Source organism: Gambusia affinis, linkage group LG20, assembly GCF_019740435.1.
Source record: "Gambusia affinis linkage group LG20, SWU_Gaff_1.0, whole genome shotgun sequence".
Classification (NCBI taxonomy): Eukaryota; Metazoa; Chordata; class Actinopteri; order Cyprinodontiformes; family Poeciliidae; genus Gambusia; species Gambusia affinis.
Genome location: NC_057887.1, coordinates 14,457,257 through 14,472,370, shown reverse-complemented (window position 1 = coordinate 14,472,370; position 15,114 = coordinate 14,457,257). Strand labels below are relative to the sequence as shown.

Here is a 15,114-nt window from a genome sequence, read left to right as displayed (position 1 = left end):
CAAACCAGAATGCATGAGCCGCTTGAGTTTCTTGTCAAGCAGCTCCTGCATGCTTGCGCCACTCAAGTAGAAATGCTTCTGCTCATTTTAATCGTCTCAAATTCATTCATCCCATCTCTGTTGTTTTTTTGTTTTTTTATTATCTTAGTGAGTATCCAGATGTCCTGCAAAAAGTGTGAGTTCAAATGAAAGTGATCAATTAATGAAATGTAGGTGACATTGAGCCAGGATAAGATTAAGAAAAACATCTTGGTTGATACAACCCTAGAATGCTGAGGGGAGAAGTGGAAATACAAAAGAAGTCGCAAAGGAGGTATAAATCTGAGAGGAAGAATAATCCCATATATTTCACACTCTACAGGTAGGGGCTAGCATGCAAATCAAACAGTGAGATCCTATGCCTTTATTTTCCTTTAACTTTAATATTTTGTCACACACAAGACAAAAAAGTTAATTTTACCGAAACTTTATGAGATAAACTAACATGAAGAAATTGTGATTTGATGTATTGAGCCCCTTTAGTCTCATCCTTTGCAAAAAAAAAAAGAAAAAAGAAATCCCTGCAACAAATTGTCTTAAGAAGTCATCTATTTATTAAATACATTCCATGTGTTCAGAAATGAATAGTATAGTGTGCATTTGTATTCAGGAAGTTTTACTGTGATCACAGCTGAAAGTCATTGCCCTGTTGAAGGTGAATCGTCATCCTTGTAACATCCGTTTACCAATACAGTTTCTCCCAGGGTTGCCCTCTATTTAGCTCAATTTTCCCATAAAACCTTGGGATATTCTTTTATTACCTAACCCTTTTTTAAAAACTTCCCCGCTTTTTATCTCTGAATTGTCCATGTGTTCCTTCGCCTTCATGATGTTGTCCAACGATCTTCAGAGGTCTTCAAAGAACAGCTGCACTTATTTTGAGATTTATTTGCCCTATGCAGGGTTTCCCCCAGGTTACTCCCGATGTCCGCTGATGGTGCAGTCCACCATGTTTATGTGTTGAGAATTGTTAATAGTTGACAGAAAATTAAAAAAATACAACTATGTAATTGTGATATTGGAAGACATTATTGGTAATATTTTAACAACCACATGAAAAATACAATTACAATAAAACAAATATAACTGCTTTGTACTTCAGATAAATCCTATTAACATAATCAACAATTGGATCTCTTTAAAAGTAAAAGTAAATTAAAACAAATATTACCTACAATGGATATTGACAAGTATTTGTATGCCTAACTAAATATTCAGATGGTACGAAATTCAAGTATATATTGTGTTATGTTTTCTTGTACTTCTTGTCTTATCTAAATCCTACAGTTGTGTTTAATAATGACTGCCATTTGGTGCGGTATTTTGATTTGCTGGTTGTGATAGAAAGTGGTGATAGAGGTCCAGGGATAAAAACAAAAGACAAAAAAAAGTTAAAATATAGTACATAGTAAAATTCAGTGGTTGTAAATGCTTTGGCAAAGCACATTACTTTTTCCCCCACCAGGGGGTCCTTTTTGTGGGCTCTAGTGTCCCTTTTATCATAGTAGGCTGACAGGAAAGGGGGAAGGAGAAGGGGTAAGACATGCGGCAAATGTCGTCGGGTCCGGGAATCGAACCCGCGACGGCCGCGTCGAGGACTGAAGGCCTCCAAACGTGGGGCGCGCTAACCTCTACACCACCAGAGCACGCCCCAAAGCACATTACTCTTAAGTGGCAGTGATTAGGAAAGTCGGTTCAGGACATTCTATTTAGTGAGTACCAATGTTTTTCACTAAATTAGAGTTGCTTCCCATGAGTACAATCCTGTTTTTTTTGCCTCCTCGTCTTATTTTTAATTTTGACTCAAGTCACAATAATTGATCATTAGACAAATTATCCAATGTCAACAATTCTTTGAAAAACACTGAACAGCACTGTGAACAACACTGAAATAAAGATTAGAAAATCATCAAAGGAAATGGGTTTTTAAAATGTTTCAAAATTCAGCCTATTGTGCAAAGCTTTAGGAAAATTAATTTGCAGAAAGCTGAAGATCACGACCAACATGTAAATTATGGATGTTACTGATCAAGGTTGTTCTGTCGCACAATTCACTTGGAGGAGGACATCTCTTTTTATTGAAGCATTATGTTTTCCAACATGGTGGGCAAGCTGGTTGCTATGGATACAAGAGCACTTCTTAACAGGACAAATAGCGTGAAGGGATAGTGTGGACAATAAAGCACCTCCGAGAGATAAGAGTACACAAAGGATCGACAAGGGGAGAATGTGTAGCTGCACGTGGATAAAAGATGTCAAGAAACAAACATTGTTCAAGAAACATCAAGAATTGCGAGGATTTTATGTTTAAATGCATAGAAATATTAAAAAGAAGGGACGTGATGAGGACAAGGAGAGAATGTCAGAGAGAGAATTTAAAGCTTCAGGGTCCAAAGTGCTTTCTTCCATTTGTTCTGATCTAACAAACCACTGCAGGGAGGGACACGAAAATACCAACAACCTTTCCATTTTTGCTTTCAGCAAAAGTCAGTAACATGGCAAGGCTCACAAGACTTTCATTGGGAAACGCTGAGGTCTAAACTTCAAAGGAACTAATAAATATTTCTATATCAGGCCTATTCAAGACCAGGTTGTACTTTTGGGTTTATTGGTTCTTCAGATTGACATATGTTCAATTTCCCCTTTTTGGTGATTTATTTCCACTTAGTATTCATATGTAATTCATGTGTAATCCAATAATCTGCATATGTAAAGCATATATTTTGTACATTAACTTTTGATTCTCAAGTATATCAAGGCATGCATTTATCGCAAAGACAGGAAAAGGGCCAACAGAATGGAGATGAAAAATAACTCTTGATCTTGGCCATCTATTTAAGTCTCAAGTGGTTTGTTCAGTTGCAACTTTGCACACTCAGGCTTTCATTTAAAACAAGAAAAAAGGCTTTAAAAATGGCAGATTTGTGCTTTCTCTTCCTGGCTGTCTGACTGTTGAGAGTTTGTAAAGTGTGTGGAGAAACTCTTATTTTTTTCTTCGCTTGTTATTTTTCCAAGAATTGCATAGTCTGACCTTGGGATGAACTTGCAAGGATATTCAAATCTGGGAAGAAATGCAACCGGGTTTTTTCAGGATATCACCTTATTCTTTATTGTCGGGTTTTCCCACTCTAGCCTCAGGGTAGACTGTTTTGCATGTATTAGGTGCTTCCCCACTTCAGAACACCTGATTTCAATTGATGGCTGATTAAAAGGTTTTTACTGAACTGCAGTCATCTGAATCAGGTGTCTCTCTAAGCAAAGAAACATCTGAAACATGAATGGCAGTACACGCCGATACAATTTAAAGTCATGCATAGGCTCCATTACTCAAACTATATACTGGCCCTCAAGGGTGGGTGCCCTGCAACTTTTAGATGCATCTCTGCTTCAACACACCTGAGTCAAATAATTAAGTCATTAGCATGACTTAACTGCTTACTGAGGTGGTGATTCAACCATTCGATTCAGACACCAGCAATCAAGGCCTGTATTTAAGGATCTCTGCCCTCATTTCAATATCAATATTCAATATCCTCTATATGGCATTCATATCTGAGAGATGCCAATCAGCTGAAGGATCTTTTGCCTATTTATTTTGATTTTGCAGTACTATGAATGTCTTCAGGACTGCAATCTTTCAGAGGTTTTCTGTTAATTATTCTGACAATCGAGTAATCAAAAAAAAAAAAAGATACAATAAAAATATTGGTAAATTCTACCATGTAATTGAATTAAGTAAGCTGAATTAAAATCGGATAACATCTGCCCATATTTTCACATTTGTTGCTGTTACTGTTACAATTACTTTTCTGTAGTTTAGAAAATTAACCTGTAGCAATAATAGCTAACCTTTTAAGTTAACCTGGAAAAAATTATGCAAATATCTGAAATTAAGTTTAATGCAATAAAGCAGCAAAAACATAACTAAAAAAAGTCTACACTCCACTGTTTAGTTTTCAGTCAATTTAATAAATGAACTCTAACTTTTTCCAGCCATTTATAGCTTTTGTGTCCATGTGCGCAACGGCGGTAAATTTATTTTACAGTTCATCCACAAAGCTGCACTTACGCTACGCTAAGCATCAGCTACAGCAGCCTACAGTTCATTCCACCTGTATAAATACACCCACTGAGTTCTTTACTGCCATCCGCTCCGAACTAGCCACTAGGCAGCAGCTGCAGAAGGAGAAAGGTTCATACATCACATTAGTCATTTTAAGGATGCCAATTTGTTCCTTAAAAAAAAAAAAAAAAGAAACATAAAGACTCAGGCATTACTATCAATCAATAAAACGTCCTGAGGCCAAACATAAAAATTGGAGATTATGCTGCCAGCATAGCATGCGTCAACGACTCATAGGTGAAAGTAAGCGCGTTGCTTTTAGGAATTTTAATAATCAAGGTACTCAAGTCATTCGAGGAATTGTTACAGAGCTACACTCAAGACAAACTTGGTAGGATATGGGCACGTTTTTGGGATTGAGTAACATCAATCTGTGCTCTTAAGAACATTTCATGGCATCTTATTTTATGTCAATTTTATTTTGCACAGCAATTTACAAACTCATCTATGTTCCCGAGGGTTCCTTCACTCACTGTCATCACTATTGCAAACTGTAACAAGCTTAAATCTTTCCCCACTTTCTTTGAAATTTCTCATAACTTGGTAGCCAACCTACTTTGTTTGAACTGTTTTTATGTATATTGTGTAAAAAATCCATACAAAAAAAATATCAAAAAAACAAACAGAAATGTAACTGAAATGTAATCCACAATAGGTTGATGATTTGCTTAAGAAACTGGGTTAGATTTGGCCTCATTATGTTGTTAAAATACTTTTAATATTAAAACTGAAATGCTTGCGAAGAGCCACCAATATTCTTATAGTACATGCTTCCTAACAACATATGCTCTTACACATTTGCAAAAAAAATAAAAAATCCTACCAGGACTATTTTTCAAGGGACTTTTTGCTGCATGCAGATAAGTGTCAGGTTTTAAGAAATGCAAATAAACCCCAGCATCATTATTTCCGTTAGTATGTAATAACTGGTGCTGTCAAACCATTCTCTGAGGCACACATATTATTGTGACACAATCTTTATATGCAAGACCATTTGGTCTTTCAAAAAGCCTCGAGTAGGAACAAGACCTAGATCTTGTGTTCATATTAGTAATGAATATTTACTGCTTGTATGTGAAATCAGGTTGCTTCAGTTTGGTGTTTGTATATCCACCCACAATCTTTTAACACTGTGTACGTCTGAACTGTTGCACTCATCTGACATGTATATCCTGCAGCCTTAGTGACAAGTGTCAAAAAAGTCAACTGAAATTAAATGGAAAATGAGATGTACTGAACTTAGACGTCAAGTTATACAGTTTAAAGGAGCACTCATGTCTGAGTTATCCCTTTAACACAAGCTGTGGGTGTGACTGACAGGGCTAAAACTTTGTTTGAGCTACTTGTTTGAAATTGATTAATATACTTAGGAATGCAAAGTCGCTAATTTGTAATTAATGATGGCTATTCTGACCAAGATAACACAAATGAAAACTGTCTTTTGAAGCAGAAATAATTGCACTAGCTAACAATTGTTATTTTATTAAGTGAAACTGCTCGTTTCCATGGTGGCAGGGCAGGTAAGGCTCACTGCATATCGGTCCACTACCACATTAAGATCAACAGAAGTTTATTCACTATATAGTCTTAAATCAAAAAGACTTACTCTGCATGAAAAGGTCTTTTTTTAGGTATAATAATCTGTCTGATTAATGAGATGTGCACCAGTATTTGTTTTGCTTTCCTGATGCTATATGAAATTGCCTTAAAGCCACTAAGAGACAAGAAAAAATTATTTTTAAAAAAGGATAGACATGATAATATATATACTGCATACATACATACATAAAAAATACTTTATTAGGTGTCCTTGGAAAAGAATTAAGACCAAACTATGATAAAATCTTGTGAGTAGGAAAACATACTTATCTCCAAATATCACACTTTACTTCAAAAGGATGACTTTGTCAACTCTATGCAGTAAAATGGGTTTCCACTAAGTCTACATAACTGTGTGTTGCTTTGCGAAAATTAAATTTAATACTCTTAAGATGGTTTGTTTTACTTCTGTTTTTGAATAAAGGTGAATGGAACTGTCAATCCTATTTTGGAAAAGTACAGTTGTTATTTAAATATTTCTGAAATAACCAAATAATAAAATACACAAATTCACAAAAAACCTTTTAGAATCCACTGCTAAAGAAGTATAGTTACATGAATGTGTCCAGTGTTTGATGCTCACATGGTAGAGCAGGGAAATTCCTTTACCAGCTTGGGTAAATCTCTTACTTTTTTGTTCATCTGTCTTTATGATGTGTGTGTATGGGTGTGCATGCGTGTGTGCGCATCCCACACAAAATTGCACAGCAATAAAACTACATTATTTCCCCCAAAAATGGGTAATAACGTTAGCTTCTTTGTGCTTTTAAAAAGCATTAACCGAGTTTTTGAAGAGATTTAAAAGGCTAAATGAAATTCCCGTTCTATTGCCTTATTAACAGCTCACTTTTATATTTGGGGAGAGACTCATTGACTGATTTTTTTTGATGATTCTTTTTAAACTGCGAGAGCTAGTTTATTTGTGGCCATTGTATCATATTTAATATTCCGGATGGTGCTCCACCAGAGTTCATTCAATGGTTTAAATAAGACAATGGACTGAAAAGTCTGTATGCCATCTTGCACTTTTAATCATTTCATTTTCTACAAATTGTAGATTGCCCCAATTGTTTCAGTACTTAAGTTCTCTAAGTGAAGTTTGTATAAAAGTTTAGAAAATTTTGATAATTATTATAACCCTGAAAAACGTGCAGCAAAAAGTGACGAGTTGCTCATCTGAAGTAAAGAACTAGATTGTTTCTATGAGAGAGAGACTAACATTCCATTAAATTTCTATGTCAAGACTATACTGGTCGATTTTTTTCTGTGTTCCAATACACAACCTGAATCTGTTCACATACTTTCAAATGTGGATGGACGAATACACGCAGACAGCAAATGTGAATTTACACCAATGTAATTACCAGCCAGTGATTTATTGATTAAAGCTGCCCTGAGTCAAACAAAAGCAAAGTGCTGAGTGCAAGCTCAAGAAATTAACATTCAATCTGCTCATTGTCAAACGTCTACATTTATGCCTGCTCTAATCAATAGTAGATGCATCAATGTTGATTATGAAAACTTTTACTGAAAATGATAATGGATGTACTGCATTTAAATCAAAACCAGAGCAATCACCCTGCAGCTGTTATGTAACTCAGTCTGTCACCCCCCAGCAAGTCCGACTCAGGTAGTGACTGGAGATAGCTTTAGCAGATTAAAGCCCCCACACTTGCCACAGCTGTGGCTGTAATCTGAGTTTTACTTAGCAGAACCTAGTGGTCAGATGTGTGTGGGCGTCGGATTACAATGATGGCTCCGAATAAATTCCCCAGGGCTTTGGCGGAATGTGACGGAGTGCTAAGAAGGACACAGCTCTGCGCTTTGTGCCTAGCAAATCCCAACATATTAAATCACTAACATTTTCCATCATCTTTCGAAATATTTTGAGGAATCACAACACCATCCACAGAGTTCAGCAAAACAAATCATTTGCATTTCAGCATTCTGTCCTGTGACCAACTGCTTGATACTGAAAGATACTGATGAAACACTCTTCTTGCTCCGCCAATCTGAGACAGCAGTAGAAATACCATGAATGGTGCAATCAAAACTAGACGCCTTTGGTTCCTTTGCTATTTTATAATAATACAGTAAATGAAAACACAGGGCATTTTTTCAGGCTAAGCGCTGGTGTGACAGATGAGCTGCAGAGGTCAAGTGAGAAAAGGTTACACTGGAAATGCTTAATATGGATGTAAGAGCAATATGGCAGCCAAAAATGCATTAATAGAGGCAACAACTGCAGCAATGGGAAAATGTTTTCCTATTTTGAGGAGTACATATGTATCAAAATATCATTGCAACTAAAAGATTAGCATGTATGTCTACCTGTGACATTTATAAGAGCATCATAATGAATCCTCAAAAAGTACTTTTATAACTCCATATAAAAATAATATCCAGGTTTATTATATAAAAAGTGATATATTTAAGGTGTTTATTGTCATAAACTATTAAGATTAGGGCTGACAGCTAATGGGAACCTGAAAAAGCATATCTTGTCAATCTCATTGGGCTGCTTAAAGTATGCATTATATTCCTCTAAAGGTGGCAGTTGTCTGTGTTGTTTCAGCACCTCTTTTTTTATCCACAGTTTTTCCTTCATCTTAACTTTCCATTGATATGATTGCACAAAACCCCCTGCCAACAACCATCATTTTGCAGACGCATTGGGCTTATCCTCTTTGTGGAGGCAGCAGTGAAAATTTGCTGGACAACTGTCAGGTCAGCATCCCCCATTTCTGTGTGGCTTAATTACCTACACAGAAATGGGGAAATTTCTCTTATGTAATGTAATATACTAAAATCTATTTAAAAAAAAAAAAAAAGAAAAAGAAGAAAACTCAATTTAGGCATTTCATTAGCTGGAAGCCATAATCACCAAAATCAATGCTTAATATTCATTACTTGGGGTGTCAAGAGTCTACTTAATATATATGAGTTTCTATTTCTGAACTGAAGTGCTGAAATAAATTAACTTTTCATGATATCCCCAATTTAATGAGCTGCACCTGTGATATTTCTAATAAATCTGTTCGGGTGATCGGTGGTTGATTTAATTACTCAGAGCAATTCTGCTAATTTGTCGCAGTGAAGAAGTTACTTAAATACAACCCAAGGCTCAAAAACGGCCTAGAGTTGGTTTTATTTGAGGTAAAGTCATGAAGGCATCACCCTATGGTTTGCACTGATTTTTTTGTCTTTTTTTTTTTGCCCCTTTAGTGTGGAACTGGATTTCAAGCTGCAGGAGGACAAGTTACAGCCACTGATGAAAAGGCTTTGCCCTCCAACGGACTCCCACTTCCCTCCCCTGCCTTACCCCCAGGAGGCCTTCACCTCCACTCCAAAACGCAAGTCCAAAGCTGAATCCAAGAAGCATGCCCGCTGGAAACTTTGGTTCCTGTGAGAGCTGCACGACTGTCTCCGAACCCTAAAACTGACAAAGGATTTAAGCAAGGATCTAAATTTCTTCACATTCGTTGGTTTTTACAGCCTGAAGGATTTTATAGACCTGTTGGGCACTTTTAATGAAGACCTCTGGATATACCTAAATGGCAGGAGAAGTGATAGAAACGTGGACTACATTTATAATTAACACGGTCATGCCCAACAAAAATGGAATAAGTCATAACTTTGCCTAATTTCCTGAAACAGCAACAGGGAAACACATTCATAGATCAGCAAGATAAGGAGATGAGCTTACTTGCCGCTGTTTCCTGGCTTCTATTTTTTATTACTGATGTAGACCTGTTCCCGTTTCATGTTGATGGAGAGATGTCCGCCATATTTCTATTCAGCTGTTGGGATTTTCTCTTCCCTCCGAGTCTCCAGGAGGGGCTAATCACTCAATGCTGAAGCACCAAGGCCTACATAAACAGCATATCATTGTACTGCAAAGCACAACTAATACTTTTCAGGATTCCGTATCTCCAGAAGAAACAGGAGAGAATAATTTTTGATCATCTTGTACCAACAGTATATGATGGACTGAGTATTTTCATTAGCAAAAGACCTAATGGAGAAACGCTGGAGAGGTTTGTTTGGACTTCTGTGATAAACTTTCTTTTCATTGGTAGAATGTGTCAAAAGAACATATGACTTTGGAGAAAATAATGAATAAATACCACATATTTTCTTAATAACATTGGAAAATAAATGTCACTCTACTTTTTTTATATAAATATATATCAAAGTATATAGGTCCACTTTAGGGTGAAAATAATTATATTTATTTGAACGAAAGCAAAAGGTGAGCTGTGTAGTTCAACTACATTGAAAAAGAAGTGTGTACTTTCTTTTCAATCCATCAAATATAGTTTTCAGCAAACTCATGGTGCACTGAGTCCCTGAAACTACCAAAAAAATGTGAGAATGCACTGTAGATCAGCAGTTTGCATCATCGTCATCTGCTTAAACTTCAAATATTTTGTGTTTTTAGTGGCAAATTTGAACTTCTGGATTCATTGTGGAATGGTGGTCCAATAATTTATGAAAGCATTAATTTGATGCACAAGTTTAAATTTACTGTGGACCTTTTGTTTTGCCTAGTGCTTTTGATAACTTTGAAAATGTCTAGCACATTTGGTTTCTCTTAAATTAATTTTTCCAGATAAATTCTAAACTAGTAATTTACTTGATTGTTTTTTAACCTTTCAGTTGAATACATTTCAAGATCTTTATTCAAGTTTAAGTTATCAACTGTCAAGAGTACTTTAAATAGTTAGATGTTACATCCATGCTTTTATTTTAAAGAGGGTCAAAACAGTTTATTGGTTCCTCTCCTCATGTTCTCGTTCTCTTTTCCACCCTAACAATTTTCTATCAAAATATATTATAGAACATTACATTATGTTAACATTATGTATAAATTTGACCCTTTCAGACCCTTCCACAATCAATTCAAATTTGTGCAACCAATTCTTAATTTTCTTTAAACATAACCATTGCATTTTGTAATAACAGTTCAAAAAATCCCACTGAAAATCCAAAATTAATATGACAAAAACGCCAATGAGTGTATGTAAGCTTTGGGTCAGAAGTGTCCATATTTATGTATGCCACGTACATAAAAAGGGAAATAAAGTTGCTTTTAGCACACGTGAGGAATAAGAGAAAAATCGCTGTGATTGTATCACTTCAGTGTCTCATATCAGCTCCAGCCGGTGACACCGATCCTACAAGATTGAATGTTCCACTTCTGATCACAACTAGGGCTCCTACAATGCAGGGTGGCAGGCACAAGGCCTTGCATGCTTTTTACAAGCCTTGGACTTCACAGGCTATTTTCTAAATTTTTAAAGAAACACTTTTTAAGAACTACAAAAGCCTCTTAGTATTTAGTTTTCCCTCATTTTAAATGTCTGGAATCTATTTGAAAGGCAACTCATGCAGGTATTCTACATAGGGTTCATTTAAAACGTTGCAAGCATTAATTATATTAAAGATAGGCATGGGCCACTACGTGAAACAAAATTGAAAAGTACAGCTTCAAACATTGCAAAAGATTAATGCATCTAAAAAGATGTCCAAAACATTTATCTGATTTGAAACACAAAAGGTGCATAAAGGATCATTCTGCTAAAGTATTTAGAGGCCAAATATAGTGATAGTTCTTTTCACTCAAGAAAATCCAGTGCCGGTGCATGCCTGTTTGTATAAATATGTTGTTTAGCACCAAACAAGGCTAACACTTTTAGGAAATCAGTATTTGAAATAGAACAAAATAAAGTTACCAGTTTCACCAAAGTCACGTTGAAAGGCAAAAGCACTGCCTAAAGCAGAAGAAATGTGTCCAAATTGTGTCAAGGGAAAACACGACCATCTTCCAAACAAGACATGACTGGTTCAATCTTCATGAGCTTAAACATGCCGCATTCTGTGGGTTACGTGTGATTCACTTTTGTAAATGCCAGGTTGGTTTCTTTCAGTAGTTATATTGTAGCATTTAGAACGAACTAGATGTTTATCTGTACCTTACAGAAGTGCAATTGATTTATTATGTGCAATACTGTATTTTATACTGTTTTTAAAGAAAAAAATAATTAAAATAAAGGTATTTATTATTCTAAAAATGGAAAAAATAAAAACAAGACATCTACACAGCTCTCAAAAATGAAGAAGACTGTTTCATTACGAAAGCATGCAAACACAAATTAAAAGGTCTTGATGACAAAATGCTGTCCAACAGTCTCAATCACACATTACACCGGTTTGAGCAATTTGCAGCTCAAATTATCAGAACAGAATGAGACAGAATAAAGCAAATTTTCATTCAACTTATTTTGTATCAAATTTTTAAATATTTTGAGCTGAAATCCGAGCCAAGCTATCTACAGACTGAAAAGTTGCGTAAAATTATCGCAGAAAATATATTGTGCTTTTGATGAGCAAACCTGGGTGAAATCTCATCTGTAGAGAAGCGTCTGCAAATATATGTACATATATATATAAAAAAAGATTTTCTATGCGATAACCTGCAGAAGATTAGGTTGGGAATGCTGCTGTGCCTTTGATGTGGCACGATGGCAAAGAAACGAGAGCGGAATACAACAAAAGGGATGAGCAGTGCAGTGCTTGTGTCTGCCTCTGAGCCTGTTTGAGGACATCAAAACCGTAATGCGGTTGGACCAGAAACAAAGTGCAACTACAACCAGAAACAAGCAGAGGACAAAGCCCTGAACAAATGCCCCAGAGATGCAGTGAGGCAGCGAGATCCTTGTGTAGATGCGCTAGGTAGTTTGACTGGAGGGCAACACTCCTCCTCTGAGTCACAGTAAGAGTGTCACCATGGGGCTGTTCCTTTAAGTGCTGGTATAAAGCAGAGTAGTACAAACATGACATCTTACTGTCTTTTACACATTGTCCTTAGTGGTTTAACAGTATCAGCTGGTTTTGCAGAGTTCTCTCAGAAAGGCTACATTTCTCAAATGTGTGGTTGAGAATCAGGAAGAAGAGGTCCAGTGAGTGATAACAAGGTGTTTGAGGCATTATGATGCATCGCCATATCTCACTATGCTTCTTTTCTGTGAGCTCTGCAGCAGTCTGGCCAGCAGGAGAGAGACGGAGGAGGAGGGAGAGGGAGCGCGCACAGGCTGAAAGATGCAAGAAGTGAACAGATACGTTTGGACAGAAACAGGCATAAACTCCTAACAGACGAAGAGGAACAAAACGAGATTAAAACAGGAGGAGTATCCTGATCTGACCAGGCTTAATGAAACAGATGCTTTGCAGAACGCTGTTTATCCTGAGAGCATGCAGCAAAGAAGAAAAGCACCAGCTCAGATAGCCAGTCCACCTGGTACCGTCAATCAATAACACAGGGTTCTTCCCCTGCAGCTCTGCACACTGCAGGGAAACCTCCAGGAGAACTCCATGGGAGTGCAGCAGTCCATACGCATGGTGTGCTTCACTGTTGCTAAATAAGAGAAACGCTTGTTTGACAACCAACAGCTCAATCTATGTCCCTGAATATTGCAATAAAAATACATAAACCTGACGGCCAGATTTTGCTTAAAAATAACTTAATTCGACATTTTTCTTGTATAAAACAAAATGCCACGAGGCGTTTTGTTTTCTATTTTTATGCAAGTAAATTTTTTAGCTGGACAAAACTGATTCTACATTCCATAAGTGTTATTCAGAGACTTTAAACGAACTGATGTGAAGACAGTTTTGCCAAATATAGCTAAAGTGCCCCAAGTAGGACTATTTGTGTCTTTCTTTCTGTTTTTATTATTGTTTGTAGTTCAGGGTACTCTACTCTTATACGACTCAGCTGGGGGGAAAAAAAAGCTATAATGTCAAGAACACAGTGAGGATTACAGATAATTTGCTACAAAAAAAAACCTTGACGCAATCGATTTTTTTAGCTTCCTGCCAAGCAGACAGACTTATGAAGGTCCAACGGATGCAATGTAAGACACTAATTACCGGTACAACATGAAAGACACAACACCTGATTGAGATATGCATAAGTTGCTAACTTAAATCCTCCCCTCTCTTTATTAATATAATTTTATTGGATTTGTAAGTTGTTTTTTTTTACTTCGATGCTGGTACATGACATAAGTCGAGGTTAAATGAGCGAATCATGACATTTTTCAAAGGTAAACATTTTGCAATAAATCAGATGAAAAAGCTTCAGAGTAGAGTTGGGCCACCTTAAATATTGAAGATGACTCTCATCCTTGTCACCACTTGTTTCAGCCTCTGCATCCACATTAATATCCGTCATTGAGGGTGGACCATCATCGAGTCAAAACTTGGCTCAACCTGTAAGTTTGAAAGCCTCATTTCTTTTCTGAATCTCACTTGGACTAGTCATCTTCAGTTCATCACACAGAGAAAGAAAGGACAGACAATGGTGCACATATACATTTAGGACTAAGTGCAACTTAAATAAATCAATTAATCTCAATTAGTGCCACATAGATATTTCAGGACTGTGGGAGGAAGCAGAGAGCCCATTCATGGGGAGAACATTCAAACCCAGGGCATTCTTGCCACAGCAGCAGTGATAACTGTGCCACTATTCAAGGTTTTGCAGACATAATACATTTATTTTATTTTTTGTTTGTTTCAGCTTAAAACTTTAGTGTTTTTGTGAAATCCAGCATTAAAAATTCATTGTTTTATGTCTAGAAGTGTTTTGATTGTAAATGTACAGCACAATGCATCACTGATGACTGGTATGTTCTACTCCATCTGAGTTGTAGCCCGCTGTGATTCTGTGAAATCCAAAGCTCAATTTATAATGCTACTATTTTTTATTTGAATTTAATAGATGTTAACAAGTAATTTCACCACTGGTAATTCCCCCTAATGGTCAGGTTTAGTGTGTTACTTATTAAGAAGCCAAGAAGACAGAAGACACAGATTGCTTTTTTGTGGGTTCACTCCATCCCTACAGCAAAGGAAAATGTTATTCAAGGTAAAACTTGGGGATTTCAGCAGGACCTGGCAACACGTTTCTGCTATTATCCTCATGTAAATTTATTCAAAGAGGCTCCTTTCAAAGCCACTTGTGAGGGTGGACGTGAATACAAAAGGCAGGCCCCGCTGGGATGTCCAATGAATCAAACGTATGACGGTGCTGTGTCTAAGTCGCTAACAGGCGTAGCGCTGCAGTGACAATGCACAGCAAAACTAGCACCACCCCACAAAGTCGTTGCTGCGATCACCCTCATCAACATTCTGCGTCCACCACAGCGGGGGGAGAGCAGAAAGTTAATGCATAAATCTAAATGTAAGAGGCTGCCACTCAGAAGAACAAGGTCGGCAGTAGCTGCAGCAGCAGCAGCACTGCCTGCAGACGAGGCAGCACCATCCAAATGCAGCAACTGCAACTTTGA

At 36.8% G+C, this 15,114-nt stretch overlaps 2 protein-coding genes across 6 annotated transcripts in view; one reads left to right on the top strand and one right to left on the bottom strand.

Moving 5' to 3' along the window:
* LOC122823795 (inhibitory synaptic factor 2A) overlaps window positions 1–12,977 on the top strand; it is a 37,489-nt gene extending 24,512 nt beyond the window's left edge. The window contains exons 4-5 of one of the 2 annotated variants that reach the window (XR_006369392.1): window positions 8,987–9,798; window positions 12,805–12,977. Coding sequence is in view for 1 of the 2 variants with exons in the window: in XM_044103790.1 (XP_043959725.1) it covers window positions 8,987–9,170 (184 nt within the window). In the remaining variant the exon portion in view is untranslated. Of the gene's footprint in view, window positions 1–8,986; window positions 11,866–12,804 lie in introns of those variants that run through there. The other variant, XM_044103790.1, reaches the window with a different exon arrangement.
* The window catches only part of dock1 (dedicator of cytokinesis 1), a 221,114-nt gene that overhangs the window by 107,084 nt on the left and 98,916 nt on the right, over window positions 1–15,114 (bottom strand). The gene's annotated exons all lie outside the window — the stretch shown is intronic.